General features: G+C 35.1%; 1 protein-coding gene across 6 annotated transcripts in view; it reads right to left on the bottom strand.

Moving 5' to 3' along the window:
* The window catches only part of LOC128211901 (multidrug resistance-associated protein 1-like), an 89239-nt gene that overhangs the window by 38885 nt on the left and 29244 nt on the right, over nt 1-21110 (bottom strand). For 5 of the 6 annotated variants that reach the window (XM_052917030.1, XM_052917038.1, XM_052917064.1 and 2 more), the window contains exons 19-22: nt 19001-19181; nt 18039-18108; nt 11518-11755; nt 9988-10204 (exon numbers count right to left, since the gene is read on the bottom strand). In XM_052917030.1, the coding sequence (XP_052772990.1) occupies nt 9988-10204; nt 11518-11755; nt 18039-18108; nt 19001-19181 (706 nt within the window). Of the gene's footprint in view, nt 1-3789; nt 4101-9987; nt 10205-11517; nt 11756-18038; nt 18109-19000; nt 19182-21110 lie in introns of all 6 variants that reach the window. The other variant, XM_052917047.1, reaches the window with a different exon arrangement.

Raw genomic sequence — 21110 nt, 5'->3', positions numbered from 1 at the left:
AAAATTCTTAATTGGCATTCAATGGCTTCGTCTATCTGTAATAAGGATCAGGGTACATCTTCTTTTATGACCTTAATTTCCAATTAAATCAATAATTGACATGGATATATGCACTATTTGGCATGTCGTACCACTTTACTGAGTGTCATAAACCGAGTGACGTAGACAGCAGAAATCACGGGCCAGCGCTTGGAATGCAGTCGATCTAGGACAATCGCAATTTCGATTACTTAGTATATTTTTTTTTCAAAAACGAAAAACCACGAATTCAAGTACCCACGAAATTGTAATTTTTCGGCAAACCACGAAATTTCATGCCAACGAATATAAATGATTTCACAGTATTTTAAGTTATCACTCTGACAAACGTTATAGACAATCGTCATTATGGCCTTGACCTTTGACCTGGTCATCTTTTGGTCATCCTCATGTCAAGATTTTGAACCATAGGTTCAGGCATTGTAGAGTTATCACTAAGACAGCATTGGTCAACCAAATTACTGACCAACTGGTATGTGCAAAGCAGTTTACCCACTCTCCTGTAAAGAGGGTCATAATAATTGATCTGCTACAGAGTGGTTATGTAAGAACAATGAATGGCATCTGTGTGTGTCAACTTGGATACAATGAGTCACACTATGGAGGCTCGACCTTCACTGTGATCCTACATATGAATCCAGTATCACATTTGTTTGCCAAGGTGATGATTCAGTATAAGTGTAATAGGATGATGGTAGAAATTACTATATACTATTTATTTGTATACTTCAACTTAAATATTAAAAGTTTAAACAATTATTTTAGGAACAGGCCCTTAACTTTGTGTATTTGAATATATTCAGTAGCCATTTGTGATCGACCACTGAGGCTCATTTTCAGGCAAACGGCCCTATATATAACCAGCATTGTACGATTCATATTTCTATATATGTACATAATTAAATGAATCTGTAATGACAAAATGCTTGCATGTAAGATGTATTGATTTGTTTAAATGAATTGCTGTACTGTTTTGTGGTGTTTGTTAAATTTCATTAGGAAACATAACTCCTTAAAACCCTTTCAAATATTAAGGCTTAGTGCTTATGATTATTTATAAATTTGCCACGACTGCTTAGCAGCATTTGTTGCCATGTAAAGAATGAATTCTCCTTTTTAATAAAAGTTATGAAATAAGAACCTGAAATTCCTTGGTGAAAATTCATGCTTGTAAACAATCTACCTAGCGCTGGAGCAAATGTTGAAGCTCAATGTTCTAACATTAATTTTGTTCATTTCACCTAAAAGAGTAAATTTTGACAACTACCACTGCAATGTTGACAAAATCCATCATAATTTTGAATTACATAACACCGTTTTTATCTGATTATATCTGTCACTCTGAAAGTGCAGCTACTCTAAAGTACCAAAGATCTCCCGTTCAAGTTCTGCTGCTGAAAACAAGTTAATTTCCATTATTTTAATATTTCCTGCTTCCTTTTTTTAATAACAGAATTAGTTTTATTGCCAATCTTCCTACTAATAGATGCATTTCATTCACTTTAAGGATATTATTATTTCCAGTGGAATTCTTGAGGAAATTATCTTGACATTTTACATCTTAAGGTTCGTGTTTTTTTCCACTAACATCCAGACAATGAAGGTTGACTTCTAAAAGTACATACCGAATCTTACAAAAACTTGGCTATTTTTTTAACAGTACTTACACACTTGCAAGTTTAAAAACATATGTCTTGTACATTAGCAATATGCATATTCAGTGTTCAGGCCCATTTTTACACCAATGGGACAGATGGACAGATTCACATTCAACAGCTCTGACAACCAAAAATACTCTACATCATTACAACCGTCAAATTTCCCTGTAGTCAAGAAAATAACTGCCCAATTTCCATTTAGTCAATAACTGATTTTATTACTACGCCATATAAGCAATATTTGCAGTTCACATGTGGACCAATTTTATATAACAAGAACACAAAATGTCACAAAATATGACCGTCCTATTTTTAGTCACGATAAGTGGTTGTATGCTAAGCCAAATTTAGAGACAGACATTGAAAATACAGTTTTCAGCAATTCAAGGGTAATAACTCTAAAGTGACAGAGGCAACATGGTTGATTTTTCAACCTGACCAAATTTGGTGATGTTTGGACAAAGGATTTTGAAACTATTTATGGGACAAAACTGATTTCAGGTAATTTCTATAATGGGCGCTACCTTTTGTGTGACTTAGCTTTTATGGCTTGTAATTGCATTTTTCTGAGATATTATGCCAATACACAGTAATTCTGACCCAAATTTGTGATAATTGTACCAAGACTTCTAACGTTATTGTTCAGACAAGACTTATTTGAGGTAATTCCATTATCTTAAAGACGATAACCCTCAAGTGATTAAAGTGATATGGCTGGTTAAAGGGCGATTACTCTCGAGTGACTGTATTAGTGATATCGCTGGTTATCATATTTGTCCAAGATAGTATGCCCATACACATTCTCACTAAATTTGGTGATGATAAGACAAAGTCTTCAAAAGCTATTGACCAGACAACACTGATCTGAGGTAATGTTTTATAATTTAAGGGAAATAACTCTTCAGTAACTCAAGCAATATGGCTAGTTTTTTATATTGTCTGAAATAATGCCAATACAATTTGGACCAAATTTGGACAAAGTCTTCAGAGGTAATTTGAGCGGACAATACCTATTTTATGTAATTTCTAAAATTAAAGGGTGATAACTCAGGAGTGACTTGAGCAATATGGCTGGTAATGAAACTTGTTAAAGAAATTATGCCACTAAGAACATTCCAACTAATTTGGTGTATGGAAAAAGGTTTCTAAAGTAATTGAGAGTTGACATACTGGATGCCAGCCGTCAGCCACAGGTAAAACTACATTAAGTCCTGTTTAAAAAACATGCCTTTAAAAACAACTTTATCTACTCCATTTTTTTTTACTTCTCAGTAACGGAATGAAAATTCATAAGAAGAGTATCAAAGATGCTCAGTATTGCTCATTGAGTTTGTCCTTAAAAAATGTCAGACTAAAACCTTACATGAAATCTTAAAAGCAATCTAAGGAATTCAGTCCTGGCAGAACTGGATTGCTCTCAATATAACTTTGACCAATCTAGGTGTGGAAAACTTGATAGGAGTGACAGAGGACATGATGCTATGTGTGACCTAGAGTCAACAACTTTAAAGTCTTGTAAAAAGACCACAATATTCAATAACTTCACCCATTTCTTAGAATTTCACTCCCTAAAGCTAAACTTGCAGCCAGACTTAATCAATATAATGCACACACATGCATCTCTGGAGTAACCAATAGACTGATCAAATCAACTGGAATTATTTTCAATGTATATATCTGGACTACTTTGGCAACCATCTGCAGGGTTTACAAAAGATTTCGGTGAAACCGTTTCAAGAAGTAAATTACATCCATCTACTACTTATTCTTCATAAAATTCACTTATTATTCCAAATATGAATCGGCCCAATTGCTGTTTGACCACTCCATTTTGGCTGGCAGCAAGTTCCTATTGAAAACACTAGATCTGGTATATAGACATTCTGCATAACATCGGACTCAGTATCAGACATCCAACTGCTGTATCCCATGTCTTTCAATAAGCCAACATTAAGATTGTGGTAACTAAGATATTGTTTACTTTTCCCATATCTCATCAGACCAACCATACAACTCTAACACTTGACTGTTTTTGTCCACAATAAAAGGTTCATGTTAAAAGTCTTACTTAAATATGGCAGTGACTACTGACCTGGATAAATATATAGAGAACAGTGACCGGGACCATGACCGCCAGGAACAATGGCGTACCAAGAGCTATCACAATGGGAACACTGATCACACGCAGCAGGCTCGTGAACCACGCTTGGAAGTTTATTGCTATCAGGCTGTCTATCACTTCAAAATCTTTGCTGAAGCGGTTCAAAATCCGCCCAATAGGTGTCACATCAAAATATGCTAATGGAGATGCTAAAATGTTCCTCAGAACATCACTGTGAATTTCACGAGCTGCATGTATGCTCCCCAGGAATAGAGAAAGGCAGGCTGCCAGTATAAAAACACCTACAACAATTTATAATTTTTAAAAGAAGTAAAAAACACTCAACCATCACATTAAAAAATTGGCCAATAAAGTGAACGACACCAGTCACATTAGACACCAGTCATATCAGACATCAGACACCAGTCACATCAAGCACCCTACATCCACGTTAAAACAGTCTGACAGTAACAAAGAACAATACTTACATATGAAACAAGATATGAACAGACCAAGACCAACAGGCCATGCCAAAACGTTTACCATCATACCTCACGGTATAAAGAATACGTACAAACAATAGGCCATGCCCAAATGTTTACCATCATACCTCACGGTATAAAGAATACGTACAAACAATAGGCCATGCCCAAATGTTTACCATCATACCTCACGGTATAAAGAATACGTACAAACAATAGGCCATGCCCAAATGTTTACCATCATACCTCACGGTATAAAGAATACGTACAAACAATAGGCCATGCCCAAATGTTTACCATCATACCTCACGGTATAAAAAATACGTACAAACAATAGGCCATGCCCAAATGTTTACCATCATATCTCACGGTATAATGAATATGTCCAAACAAAAGGCCATGCCCAAATGTTTACCATCATCATACCTCACGGTATAAAAAATACGTACAAACAATAGGCCATGCCCAAATGTTTACCATCATACCTCACGGTATAAAGAATACGTACAAACAATAGGCCATGCCCAAATGTTTACTATCATACCTCACAGTATAAAGAATACGTACAAACAATAGGCCATGCCCAAATGTTTACTATCATACCTTACGGTATACAGAATATGTCCAAACTCATACAAAACATAGGGCTACAAGATCAAATTCAATATAAACTGGTAAATAATGTCATCAAGAAAATTCTCTCACTAGTAAAAAAATAGCTAACTAAAGCATATTTATCTAACAGTGTTGCCTTTAAGCTTCCAGTAAATACGCCTAAAGAAGCAGAAAAAGCATGTTTTGTTTTGTTTTTATATTCAGAAAGAGTTTAAGCAATTCAAATGAGACCAAATGTTCAATATTATTTTTCAATCTGACCAATGAAAACACTGAATATTGGAAAGCTTTAATAGCAAAAACAGCTTCATTTATAAATCATAAACGATTTGCCAGATTCTTTTTAATCACTTTTTAATCTTATTCTCTTGTCACATTTAAAAAGCAAGAAAGCAATCCCAGAAATCTGCAGAGAGTAAGCCTAGCAAAGAAGGTAAAAAAGTTGCACTATTTAATACTTTCAAATATACATATATAGTCATACATGTAATATTGATATGTATACATGACTAAGTAGTTTTTTGGTTGTCTGGTTGTAGCAGTGGTTAGCTTCACTTCTACCCAAGGTGACCTGAGTTTATTTCCCGGGTGCATTTCCAGCCCTCTGCAAATGTGCAGTGGGTTTGGTTTGTGGCACCAAACAAGACAAGTGGGTTTCCCCGGGGATCTCAGATTCCAACCGAAACACAAGACCCCACTCTCACATAACATCGTGCCACCAAGAGTGATTTATATAAAGTTGGAAAAACTTGTTTCACAATCCTTGTAAAAATATTAATTATTTTCTCGACTATAAGGCGATTCGCTTATAAGACGGCCCCCTAACTTTGCCCATGAAATCTGGTGCTTTTGTTTCGACTCGCTTATAAGACGGGGTCAATTTTTAAGTAAATCTAAGATGCTAAAATTCTTCCTAATGTGTAAAAATGTTCAAGCTCAACGGACAATTATCGACTTTCGCGGTAATTGTTTTTGTTTTACTCAAAGAAAATGGCGGTCAACTGTGAGCTCTCTATTTGGAGGTAGGTTAAAAATGAGTACATAAGTTTGCAGGACAGGTCGTTGCTTAATCAATAACAACATATGTTTGTTTTAGTTTTTTTTTATTGAAGACACCAATGAAGTTCTTCGGCAAAATAAATGGCTTCAATAACATAACTGCGAAAAGCCGAGGCATGAATAGGTGTTTGTTTAGCAATAATGCTTTAGGTAATATTGTCCCTTGATTGGCTACGAACATAAAGGATTCATATTCGCATTGTCATTTGTTTGCTTAATCAAATTGACAGTAAGGTACCTACATCATATTAAGATTCCAATTTATTGATTTGATATATCTGTCAAACTAATTATACTGACACGCGCCATGAGAAAAAAATGCAGATAAAACGGTACACTGTGTGACGTCAGAGCACGTGCGGTGAAGAGATTTCCTGTTGTTGTTTACTAAATTGCCCCATACTTGTATCAGCAGACGATATACTGGATAGATGAATACCCTATGTAAAATTTTACTGATTTTGACTTGAATCTTTTTTTAATATTTTATCGACTCGCTTATAAGACGGGTCCCCTACTTTGGGGGTAAAAATCGGGACCCAATTTCCCCGTCTTATCGTCGAGAAAATACGGTAAGTCAATCAGGGGCCATAACTTGTATTAAGGATAATATGGAGTTATGTAACCTCATTGTGTGATGGTCCTGAACAACTGTGTGAAGTATTAAGTCAATTAAACAAAGGATATAGAAGTTATTATTAAATATTCCAACTTGCACTACAACTTTAACCTAAGTTCCATAGTCAATCAGGGGCCATAATCTGTGTAAAGAATAATATGGAGTTATCTAACCTCATCATGTGATGGCCCTGAACAACTGTGTGAAGTATTAAGTCAATTGAATGTAGGGTATTGGACTTATAAGTGAAAATCCCAACTTGCCCTAAAACTTTAACCGGACGTCGACGCTGGGCGAGTAGTATAGCCCACCTATTCTTCGAATAATCGAGCTAAAAATGTCTGAGCTTCGGAAATAGCATTCAGAATGAAAATTGAATTTCCCTTTTTAGGTACTTTAGCGCCCTTTTGCTATTGTCTTCAACATGTAGGTGTATTTGAATTACTGCCAACAATTTAAAAGTCTTCTGATATTCTATATTTGGTGTGTCTAATAACTGAATTGTCTGGATATATTCATTGAAGCATAACAGATATCTAGCTTTGGATGACTTTCTGGATTACTGATCATTTTTGGTGAATGACTGTTCTCTAACAGTTGTGTGTTGATTTATATGAAAGCAGATTGTTAGAAACTTAATTTCGGTCTGGCCCAAATTGGCCTAATTATATAATTAAATGTTGTGGAAAATTTGTATAAATCAGCATGAAACTTACATTTCATATAATGTGAATTTAGTTAAGGCTTGTCGTGTTTTGGCATTTACTAGTATACGTATAATAATAATAATAATAATAATAATGAAATAATCACAATATCAATTCAGCAAATGCCCTTATAATCCCAAATGCATACTAGCTATCTACATGCAGACTGTCTACAATCGTTTTTCAGGAGCAGCGAATTATTTCAGTTCGTATTTATTGATATCAGAGCTTAAGTTGAAACAGAGTATTTAGAGGCAATGATGAAAACCTGTTTTATATAAGTTAAAATGAATATTAATAAGGTGTGTTATGCAACCAAATAATTTCACAATTTTTGCTTGTTTTTATTTCTTAGCAAATGTTACACTAATACAGTCTCATGTAGTAGTCACTCATAGCCGATTATTGCTGTCGTTTCAGATCAGACATCGCTACGACAAGAATAGTGAAAAAGTAAGATTACTTCTCTAAATGATCTGAAATGTCATATCATTGTCTGAATGCAGTCGTTTACATTCGTAACACAGTCCTACAGATCAGGAATTATGTAACCTATTTGTACGATGGCCGTCAACAACTGTATATGAAGGCAATCAAATAAAGGGTAAAAAAATTACTAGTGAAAATTCCTACTTGCTCTAAATCTTATACCTAAAAGATTCACTAAACTTTCTTAGTCAATCAGGGGCCATAATTTGTATTTCAGATAATTTGGAGTTATGTTACCAAATTGAATGATGGTCGTCAACAATTGTGTGAATCAATTGAATGAAGGCTTCAAATGAACTGGACACAATGTGCCCTAAAATTTAGCCCTAAATTCCTAAGTCAATCAGGGGCCATAATTTGTATTTAGGATGATATGGAGTTATGTAACCTAATGATGTAATGGCCCTAAACAACTGCGTGAAGTATGAAGTGAATTGAATGAAGGGTATTGGAGTTATAAGTGAAAATGCCAACTTGCCCTATAACATAAACTGAATGACGATGGAGATGCAATTAGGGCCAGTAGTATAGACTAAAACAACCAATAATACACGCATATCTCTTTCATACACAGTTATAAGTTCCACATGATGTTGTGCACTATGCGCACTCTCAGGACATTCAGTCCTTTGATTTGAATTTTCTTCAGTGCTAATGGGATAATTGTACACTTTTTATTATTTTATCCTTGGATAAAGAATTTGAAGTTCTTTTCAGTTAACAGTGAGTACCCAAATGGCTGCCTAAATGTCACACAAGGTTGGATTCAAGCTTTCACAAAATAAAAATGATATTTTGCAAGCTACAAATCTGATTACATGGATGCTATTACTGGTTAGTACAGAGAAAGGATGATAGCATTTTGGGTAAGGTTGGATCAAACTGTCTCTTGTTGTGTACTTAGATACAAAAAAGACTTCACAGTTAGCTTTATGATGAAACTGCAGACAGCATTTTGGTATACAAAGGAGAAAGAGCAGTTAACAATTACTGTAAAATAGTCATTGCCTGTATTGGTGGTACAAATCAACTGACAGTGTTGTAGTGTTATGAATTTGAGTAGGGGAGATATTGGTGTGCTAATACTCTCTTATCTGGTTAAGCATGGCAAAACGAAGACATGGTCTTGCTGCACATCAATCCATATAGGTACTAAAACATCCCCATTAAACAATCCCCAAGACAATGGTTCAGGTTGTTTTTTTCCATTGCTATAATGTCTATTTATAACTAATTATGCAAGCCAAATATTCTGGCTTTCATGACAAAACAGCACTGCAATCCCAGACATTAACATCATCAAAGAAGAAAACATTTAGTCCCTCTTCCCAGATAAATAATTAGGAATGCAAGGAACAATTCAGTGCTAAAATTTTGCAAAACGAAATAAGAGAGTATCTTAGGAGTTTAGTTACCCAACACCTGACTACATGCAGCAAATCAGAATAACTTGTTCAAAACCAAGAATAAAATCAGAATAGAACAGAACAGAACAGAATTTCATTTGAAATATACCAACAAGGTACATAGTCATCGAATATAAATACATTTATGTCTTGTTAATTCAACATGATTGAAAAATGTGAATTTTGTTCTGTTCTGTTCAAAACCAAGAATAAAATCAGGGCAAACCCATTCCGATTGCAAAGGTCTAATGGCAAATGTGAGCATGCAATACAGCCATTACCTTTAATATGAATGCAAACACAGTTGATTGATAGCAGGGTTTTGAACAAGTTTTTTTTTTATCAAATGTTAATTACAAGTAACGAGAAACATTTAAACTACATAAATAATAGAAAAGAAAACACCACAGGTTTATCATTGTGAGAAATAGTTTTTAAGAAGAAAGCGTATCATTTAAAATACTTTTATTGTCAGTAAAAATATGAAACCAACAACATTTATTAATGAATATGGTTGATAATTTTTTTAATAAGCTACAGTATTTCATAATCAAGTAAAAGTCAAATGGTCACTAAAAATACATAGAAGATAAAGTACAAGGTCAAATTCTATTTTACCAGTGACACAGAAAAATCATGACGTAGCTGCCAATTCTACTTCGATAACCCATAGAAAAAGACTTCTTTTTTATAGTTAATTATCATAACAGTTAATGCATGAAAGTATTTTTTTACAATTCAATTAAGTCAAGTTATCATGACAACTATGGTAAATGTCAGTTAACTGTTTCTGTGCAATATAAAAGACCTACCTTGGATGAATCCCAGGGCTCCGTACACCCCAAGACGTAAGCGCTGCTGGTCCGGGTCGCTAGTGCCGTTGAGTTTTGTGGCGTCATTGCTCCATTCACTAAGCCAGACATTTGAGTAGAGGTTGGCAGCGTTGTAGAGGATATAGAACAGCACAGTTAAAAAACTGAGGAATATACCCACCGACTTGATGTACGCTAAAAATACTCCCATCTTCACCTGCAAATATAGTCATGATATTTATTATTAAATAGTAAAATCACTTCTACTATTATTGCATTGCCAATACAAAATCCCAACAGCCTACATAGGGAGCTAGAACGATCCTATATCAAGGGGTTCCAGCAAGACTTTCATAATTCCTTTTATGAATTCAGGTAGTTACTACAGTAAACATACCTCGATATGGCAGAATTGTTTTCATATTTTAAAGAGATTCCCTAGCAGCTTGGGAGATCTCCTGCTGACAAATTTTTGTGCACTATATCATGGGCAGCTTGTTCAGAACTATTAAAATTAACAACGTCATTAATACGTTAATATTAATATTAACTTTCATATATTAACTGCTCCGAAAGTTTAATTGGTACACTAGTGATATGCAGTATTTCTAACAAGATTTCAGAGGAGTGATTTAGCTGTAGTTTTTTGTTACAAATATATGAACACATCATCAAATATTTCACATTTAAAAGTTAACAACGATGTCGTTGATCATGTTTTTAACTTTAACTAAGTTCTGAACCATTGGCCCTATATAAAATAAATAAAACCATAACTCTGTTAAAGGGGCTAGACACCAGACGATACAATTGCAAGAGGTTTTTTTTTATCAAACTTACATAAAACTGACATCGTTGTGTACAACCCATTGAATGTAACTTACTGATGTATTAAATCGCTTTCAACACATGCACCTTTCGCAGTTTTTGCGCATTTTTCAATATGAAATATACTATGGTTGTCTACCATGTAAATCCCAGTAAGTTTAGAAATAGCGTCAGTATATTTATCTGTACTCATAAACAGTTATGATTTAAACTGGGAAACTATTATGCACTATTTTAAATGGGGAAACACAAATAAGACAGCAACATGATTGTTGTGTTCATTGTATTAACCAAGAAGCATATCATCGGCCTCCTACTAGCTTGCACTAACAAGGCTTTTTTTGAGGAAACACTATATTTGCCCTATTTTTGCCAATTTTTGGACCCTTAAAATATTACCCGAGCAATACATGCTGAGGATAAAGCAAAACTAGTCATCGATCTTATCGTTCCTGTGAAATATCATCCAAAATCTTTCCAACAGCTCTTGAGATTATGGGCAGACAAACTTTGTGACATCCAAACAGATAGAAAGCATAATATCACAATGACTTCTACCCCTAAATGTGAAAGATAATTTTTGAATTGTTTTCATGACACTGATCTTGAAAAAACAATACAGCCAAAATTTATTCCAAAATATTTGTGTGAGACAACAGTATTGTTTTCAAACAATTATAAAAGGCCAATGTATGAGTTTACCCTGTCAGTTTCCATCTTTTCAGCTTCAATCAACTTTTTCTCTTCCTCCTTTTGAGCCTGCTTAACACCATTGGGCAATTCATCGGAAGCAGACTTGTTTGGTTGGCTCCCAGCTGCATTCCTGTTGAGATCTTGGGTCCCAGGCAGTGGTTTACGTCTTGTGAGGTCAGGTGTTCCTGGCGGGGTTGAAACGGCCTCAGAGACAGTCCTCACTCGCTCTGACAATACTGACACCTGTCTGAAACCAATATGAACCATTATTATGAGAATTGCTTCCAAACAAATATCAAACAGCAATAACAATAATGTATTTTGAATTTATCATAATGATCTTGTGACAGACATGTAAAAGAGTGCGCATAGGCTCCTTCTTTATATAAGCCAATAGTAATGAGGACAAGACATATGAACTCTACCTGCTGATACGTGAAAGCTACCGCTATTATCACTCCCTACTGCTCTACCGACAAATCTATCGCTTTGGTCATAGAATTGTCACAATGTAATTGCTGTCAATTGGGCACACATTGCTGGAGGACTGAGATTAGCACCATGTGTCTGCCATGATCTTGACAATTAGCATTATCTGCTATTATTAGTCCATTGTTCTCTTTATCTGCTAATATTTACACCTCAACTTCCATTCCTTAAATGAACTGCCTTTCAGCAATTGCGTTCATCAATCGATGAACGCAACATCTTCGGATATGTTCGGATCGTAATTCATTGATTGCATAACAATATACATGAAAGCTATTGATCTCGTTATTGGTTGTATTGTGTCTGCAGGTCCCGTAAAATATAGATCAACATTTTTAAAAGTGTTAGTTTATTATATTTTAAATATAATGGTACCAGAAGTGTTTCAATTTTACGTTTTAAAGTTATTTCAAGTGGTTGATCTTTTCCCGCATTATTGTGACGTCGTTTGAAAAAATGTTTCCGGTTATAGTCGGGTCGTTCTATTTACAGAATGGGTAAGAACGGATTACTTAAAGGTTTTCTTAAATGAAATGAAGAATTTTTTTAACAATTCTTGAATGAAATAATGAACTATTGGTGTAAATATAAGGAATGAATTGCGGGGTTGATGTCATTATCGGGGATATGAACGCAATTGGGTTGGTCAAAGTATGCGTGGAGTCCTTCGGACTCCACACACATTGACCAACCCAATTGCGTTCATACCCCGATAATGACATCAACCCTGCAATTCATTCCTTAATTATTAGTCCATTGTTCTCTTAACAACCACATAAGTTACATCCAGGTTTGATTACGTTTACAGTGTTAATTTGATCTACCATGGTGAGTTCAAAGGCCTTGATCAATAAAACAGAAGCCACTTAATTTGTAAATTTTGATGGCCCTGTAGAACAGTAACCCAATACTTTACTATTTACAAATAAATGAAATTATTCACATTTCAATATTAACAGGCTTTAGGTGTATTGAAATCATAATTCTATTGTACTGCGGTTTTGGGCTGGAATTAATAACTCAGATTTTCTCGTAGTAAATACTGTTGGACACTTCCTCATTCATCTCTCAAGATTTTGTGCTAGGTGGAAAAACAAGACAATTTTGACAGAAAGTGAAGAGAACAATTAGAAATAGATTTCCCATCTGTCCCAACCGTGCATTGAATTTTCAGAGCACTTTTGCTGTCATTTTTCGATTTTTTAATCAACACGAGTAAATTTCCATTTTCAAGGTTGTGAATGTAAATTGTTTTCACATTTTTTTTGCATTACAAATTTGTTACATTTTAACTTGATTAAGAAAGGATTTTTAGGATTTCCAGTTCTTCATACGAAAGTCTCTGTGGTGCAGTATCACAGATGTTGTGTTCAATATTTGCAGGTCGATATCAGGGTGTTGAGGCAAAGATGTACCAAGGACATTTTGCAGCTGTTTTTTCAACCATATGGATACAGCTTTCCCAATTTCAATGTGAAAAGATTTCCCATTTCCTAGACTATTTATGTTGTTGTGTATTTTGAGATAAGTGAAAATTGGTTTACTCACATTATTTGTGAAATTTTCATGATTTAAGTTTGTTTTGTAGCCACAAAACCATTTGTTATGCTCTAGCCTCTACATCTTCAGAAAATGAAAAATTGGCGAGAGCACTATTTTGTCAACCACAAAAGGATCATTATATACACAAATTCTGTTAAATCTACCTCTCTTGATCCTAATTTACCTCTCTGGATCGAAATCTACCTCTTGAAAAAAAATTCTACCTCCCTGGAGAAACAAATCTACCTTAATCTACTCTGGAGAAACAAATCTACCTCTCTTGAGAAACAAATCTACCTCTCTGGAGAAACATATCTACCTCTCTGGAGAAACATAAAAAATGTTTTCCCTGTCAAGTTTATAGTATTTGTCAAAAACGAAGATTTAATTTGTTTCTAACGAAGTTAAATTGTTTAAATTTGCTACAAATTACAATACATGTTCATTGTAAACAGTCATATATTTCTTTTATATTTCAAAGTGCTTTAATTATTAAGCTACAAGGCCATGACGGTTAAGGCCATGACAGTTTGAATACAGCATCATATACTCTTTTTTCCTTTCAAGGTTCAAATATCCAACTTTGTCCTTGAAGCATCCAAACAATGCCGGCAACTGTAGATGCTTCACATAACAGCATTACAAGCACAACCCAGATCTATCTATAACCAGATACATTTATCTGGCGGTATATATTAACCAACTGCGCAATACACTGCAACTGGGAGGCTATTCAGGAATAGTTATTTTAACCCACCTGGCAACCACTTTTTACGAAAAATGACTTCCAGTTTCTTTATTTAGCTACATATTTGAATGAATTGAACTTTATCCAGTATTAAAAAAGATCACATTGTTGAGGAATTTAATCCATAGTTGATCAGGTGTTCCATGTTGAAAAGCTCCCAGCAGGTGACCAGGGTGCTTCAGTGCTTGAAATTCCTGATAAATTTGGATCACATAATAGCTCTGAAAAACTGACAGGGTTTCCCATGAAGTTTCCAGCTCGTTGATTTAAGGAAATTATTTGCTATTTATGGTTCATTTTTTTAAATCAACCATTTAAATTGAAAGACACAACCATTTTTTCTGCAAGAAGCATACTGCTTGGAGAGCAGTGTCCGCCAGTTTTGACTGTTTTTTTTTAAAGATATTTTTATTAAAAAAGATACTTATGTCCTTTGAGCGTTCATTATTAAAACTTGTGATGTCATGAAGCTCGAGCCGAAGGGGGATGTAATTTTGGCTTAGTGAGAAGCAGTTTACCACATTTTCTACATAAAACCCAATTAATGTTTTTGTTTCCTTCTGAATTATATGCTTTCCCGATTGGAGCACAATTTCTCTCATTTATAGTTTAAACAAATTGATTTTAGTGTGTTTTGATTGAAATAACATTAGGCCAATTTCAATCAAAATCCGGCTGATTCCCTTGACAATTTAAAAACAAGAGAGCCATGATTGGCCCTTAATCGCTCACCTGAGTAAAAGTTTTTGACCTTACAATACAATGTTACAATTTTTTATTTTTTTTATTACATATCAATGTAACACAGATGACCCTCGTGCTGGGGCCAATTTTGAACCCTGAGGTATTATAACTAATCTCTAATCAGAATCATGATCAGTGAGAGTATTCAATATTTTCTTTCAAGAACAAGGGAAGCAATTTTTATTGATTTATTATTTTCTTTCAATGAATTTCGATCTGTTAATATACTTTTCAAAGCCTACTTTGTGCAAATCCATACGGAAATGACCAGAAATGCACAATGCTTCATATTTACACGAAAAACAAGCACTTGAGGGATGTAGTATGATAAACACATCAAAATAGACTTGTCAAACCAATATCAATGTCATTTTTGGTTATTTGAATTTATCAGAAGGCTGGCTAAGGGTGATTTAGAATGAATATCTGGCCCTAACAGTTGTCACTTGCTTGTCGCAAAATGATATAATTTATGAAGGTTTTGTCTGTGATGGATATATTTCTTCATAACAGGATTTATGAGTTGAAATTGTGTCATTCGTAGCAACATACTGGACTCCTGTAGGCGTATGTAGTACAAAAAGCCAGTTGTTAACAGCATGAAAATTTACTGAATAGTAGTGTTGTGCCGACAATTGATCGGAAAGGCCTACGTCGGCGACAATCGATAGTGAAATTTGAACAATCGATTATAGAAACAAGGGACGTAACCGCTACCAACTAAATAACTTATTTCTGGTTAATGCTATAATTATTTCTTTGTGTTTATTTTACACATGTTTACAAAACTAATTGTAAGACAAGCATATAGAGCCTGTGGTATCATGTTCTGTAACATTAACTTGTAAACACTAAAAGATAGTCGAGTTCTGAATAATCAATGTAATTTATACAAAGAAATCTACAAACAATATTGTAAGGGAACATTGGTACTTAAAACTGGTGCATGTATCTGTATGCTCTAAACATGATGACCAAAGATAATTAAATAATGATTAAATCGATTAATAATCAATCATTGATCGGTTTCATCAACCGATTATCGATAGTAATTTTTCTGTCCGATTCCCAACACTACTGAATAGTACATGCTTACGACATTCAATGTTTTTGCTTATTCACACACAGGCCGAAAACAATTTACTGAATTATTATTCTAATATATATCATAAAAAAGGTCCTTTAAACTGTAAGAATCTTCTTAGGAGCTATAACAAACCCTAAACAAGAGGGTCATGATGAACCTGGATCGCTCACCTGAGTAATTTGAGCTACATGAAAATAAAAGAGACCAAACAAAATTATTTTAATACATTTGAGAGAAGTCTATGCAAGGGTGCTTCAGACCAAATTTGGTAAATATCCATCAAGAGGTTCACAAGAATAATCGTTTTTTACTCTATTTTAAGCTAAAAGGGGCCAAACAAAATTATGTGAACAAATTTAAGAGAGGTCCATGCAAGAACACTTCAAACCAAATTTGCTGAAGATCTATCAAGGGGTTCATGCAAAGAAAATGTTAAGGTTTTTTTACTAATTTTAGCTCTGGTGGCCCTTAAATGGGGCCAAACAAAATTATTTGAAAAGACCTGACAGAGGCCCATGCTAGGATGCTTCAGACTTGAAGATCCATCAAGCAGTTAATAAGATCAAGTTGTTTAACGGTTTTTCTATTTTTTGCTCTGGTGACCCCTAAAAGGGGCCAAACAAAACCATTTGAACAAAGTTGAGAGAGGACCATGTAAGGATGCTACATATCGAGTATGGAGTCATTTTGACCTTTACTTTCAGAGGAAAAGATGTTTAAGTGACAAGACAATGTAAAAACAAATGACCCCTGAGCAAGGCCAATTTGACGCCGGGACAATAATTTGAATACCTTTGGTGTAGGTCCGCTAGGTAACACTATATACCAAATATGAAAGCTCTAGGTCTTATATTTTGGAGAAGAGGATTTTTAAAGTTTTATTATATAAGACTATATAAAAACAAATAACTTTCAGGGCGGGGCCAATTTTGACCCTGTGGCAATAATTTGAACAACTTTGATAGAGGTCCACAAGATGATGTTGTATACCAAATATCTAAGCTCCTGGCCTTACGGTTCTGGAGAAGAATATTTTTAAAGATTTACTATATAACACTATGTAATAAAACTAGTACTACGTAAAAACAAGGACCCCCTAGGCGGGGTCAATTTTGACCCTGTGGCAATAATTTGAACAAATCTGGTAGAGGTCCACTAGATGATGCTGTATACCATATGTCTAAGCCCTGGGCCTTACAGTTTCGGAGAAGAAGATTTTTAAAGATTTACTATATAACACTATGTAATAAAACTAGTGACCCCTGGGGCGGGGCCATTTTTGACCTCAGGAGAATAATTTGAACAAATTTTGTAGAGGACCACTACATGATGACACATACCAATTTTCAAGGTTCTAGGCCTTGTGGTTTTTGAGGAGAAGATTTTTAAAGTTTTCCCTATATAAGTCTATGTCAAACAAGTGACCCCCGGGGCGGGGCCATTTTTGACCCCAGGGGGATAGTTTTAACAATTTTGGTAGAGGACCACTAGATGATGCTATATACCAAATATTAAGGCTCTAGGCCTTGTGGTTTTGGAGAAGAAGATTTTTCAAGTTTTTCCTTTCCGTTGCCATGGCAACCAGAGTTCTGCATGGAGTTCAATTCTTTGAACAATTTTCAAAGGGGACCACCCAAGGAACATTCCTGTGAAGTTTGGATGAAATTGGCTAAGCGGTTTATGAGGAGATGTCGTTTAAAAGTAAAAGTTTACGGACGGACGGACGCCGGCCGGCCGGACGACGGACGGACGCCGGACAAATTGTGATCACAAAAGCTCACCTTGTCACTATGTGACAGGTGAGCTAAAAAACGAGCAGTCAGCAAAATAGCATTTATAGTGAAAATGTTAAAGCTTATGTTTCAATGGCCATGCATGCACAACGTGCCAATGAGAAGCTAGTCACTATTGTTCACTCACTTCTGTAAGACTTTGCTGTCCTTCATCAGGGAACTTATCTGGGAGATTGTCTCCACATCCAGCTCAATATCTGCAATGTACAAGGTGTCATGACAATGGAGTCTCTTTTCTCATCTTATTCCAATGTCATGGAGTCTCTTTTCTCATCTTATTCCAATAGACAGAATGTTTCAAATCACTTTCATGGAATATATTTGATATCTTTTAAGTTAAAATACAAAACAGAACAAATCATTCTAAACATTCACTCCTCAGTTTAAAAGTTGTAGTCTCATTAAGTATCATATATATCAGAGTCTTATATCTAACTTTTCCTTGGACTCTGATATTAAATATCAACTGAACATAAATCCTGATTATTCTTAAGGTGAAGTTTTAACCTTCACCATTTGAAGTCAAAAATACTGAAAATACTGCTATAGAGAGTCTGCAAGGTTACATTGTTGTGAATGTACCGCAAGAGGCAGTCAGCAAGGTAACATTTTTCTGAAAGTGCCGTAAGAGCCAGTTGGCAAGGTGACTTTGTAATGTGACCTGGAGGCAGATGGTGCAGGAAATATTTTCTGAGCCTACAAATGTTCTTCATATATACTGATGATAAATGAGTGTACTTCAACACTCCTCTGGTGTTGTGTTTTAACTGGAACAAGGGACAACTCTACAATTATAAAACATGAATGGCTTTTTCTCAAAAGAATACACATTAAACAGACCAGATTGTACCAAATGTTCAAGGTAAATGTCCCAGTGGCTTGAGATCACTCAAAGTAAATTTCCCAATGGCTACAATATGTCAATCTCCTTTAGGGATGATGTACGAAACATATCTGGGTATGAACTTTCATGGTACGAAGGATCTCAGGTTACATTGCATTATTTTGATTACAGTCTGTTGAACCGTTCTAAAAATAAAATATAGTAAACAAATTATAACTGCTGACAGTGTATGTGAGATCATGTACCTCCAGCATTCTCCTTCTCCATCTCCTCTGACAGGTAGTTCTTGAGGAACTGAGCGAAGGCGCCGTCGTGGGAGAGGAGCTGTCGGTATGAGCCCATCTCTGAGACCATGCCGTCCACTAGTACCACAATTGTGTCCACGTATGGCAGGAAACCAACACCGTGCGTCACCAGAACACGTGTCTGAAAGGATATGTTTCACGGTAAAAAAAGATAACAACATCAAATAGACATAAACGAGTAGGCGAGTAGTTCTCAGTCTCTTTTCTTTTGATATTCTCCTGGATTTCAAAGATATCTGAATAAAATTGTCTTTATAATAACTTTCAACTGGTCTTCTTTAAAAAATATTGCAAAATTAACTGCTGTTAAAAAAAACTGCAACTGTCTGAGAACTACTACTGATGGGGAACTATCTGCCTTAGTACTGGTAGTGTTCTTTCTATAAATACATTTACCACAGATCTAGTTCAATTAAAAGTGAAACAAAATGGTAAGCACATAATGAAATTGTTGTGTGACATGTTTATGGTCAACTGAAAAATTGGAACAAAAGCTTGAGGCATTTTACTGAATAATGATCAGTGATATCAGTTGATCAGGTCCTTTAAATGAGGAGAAAAGAGGAATAAGAATGATATTTTGTAATAGCTACATACGTTTCATACCCTTGAGGAAAATAAGGTAGATCACACAAGAGCGGTCACACACAGCCATATAAATACATCATGGGGGCATTTTTTGTAACGAAAGCCAATCAATGATAAGGGTAGTTTCTCAGGAACATAAGAAATGCGTAAAATTAAGAAAGGGCAATAACTTTTTCAAAAAAGGTCGAATCGCGAAAGCCCGACAATATGTGCTGCATCACTATATAGTCACAAACGTAAGAGGAGTTGCGAAGAAACCAATTTTAAATGTAAAATAAAGATAGGGCAATAACTCTTTCAAAAATGGTCGAATCGCGAAAGCCCGACAATATGTGCTGCATCACTATATAGTCATCAATCTGTGAAAGTTTGGTAGAAATTGCATGAAAAACATAAGAGGAGTTGCGAAGAAACCAATTTTAAATGTAAAATAAGCAAAGGGCAATAACTCTTTCAAAAATGGCCGAATCGCAAAAGCCCGACAAAATGCGCAGCGTCACTATATAGTCATCAATCTGTGAAAAGTTTGGTAGAAATCGCATGAAAAACCTAAGGAGTTGCGAAGAAACTAATTTTAAATGTAAAATAAGCAAAGGGCAATTACTTTTCAAAAATGGTCAAATCGCAAAAGCCAGACAATATGCGCTGCTTCACTTTATGATCATCAATCTGTGAAAGTTTGGTAGAAATCGCATGAAAAACATAAGAGGAGTTGCGAAGAAACCAATTTTAAATGTAAAATAAGCAAAGGGCAATAACTCTTTCAAAAATGGTTGCATCGGGAAAGCTTGACAATATGCGCTGCTTCACTTTATGATCATCAATCTGTGAAAGTTTGGTAGAAATCGCATGAGAAATGTAAGAGATGCAAAGAAATGAATGTGGGACGGACGGACGCACACAAGCACGCACACATGGAATCGCGCCTACCATTACTACATCCCCCCGCCTTGAAAAGGCGGGGGATGATAAAGACATAGAGTATTTTTGATGTAACATTAAAGCTAACTTGCACCTATTCCATTTCCATAATTGACATGTAGGTTCAAAAAATCAAGTCTGTAATGAAAATAATCAGTCAACATTTGGCCAAACAGAAAACTTAAAATGTTTAACAAGTGCACCAGTCTAAAAATGTTTAACAAGTGCACCAGTATGTTCATGACTTTTTCAGTCCAACAAGGGATAACTGCATAATTGTTAAAGCAAGAGTAAAGCAACATGCTGAACATGTGCATATAGTCTCTGGCAAACTGTGGACTGAGTTTCATTTGATTATCTCAACCCTTTTTTTGGAAAGGCCAATGTTGAACTAAAACACAGTGACAACGCTATCAAATCCAACTTTTTTTCAAAAAAACAGATTTGCTAATATCAGAATTACTAAGATTCTGGACAAAAATGTGCTCCCTTTGTAAATTACTGAGTTGGCTTATTAAGTCAGGCAATGCCATAAGCAGAT

This window comes from Mya arenaria, chromosome 2 (assembly GCF_026914265.1).
Source record: "Mya arenaria isolate MELC-2E11 chromosome 2, ASM2691426v1".
NCBI classification, from domain to species: domain Eukaryota; kingdom Metazoa; phylum Mollusca; class Bivalvia; order Myida; family Myidae; genus Mya; species Mya arenaria.
This window is presented reverse-complemented; position numbering and strand designations above follow the sequence as displayed.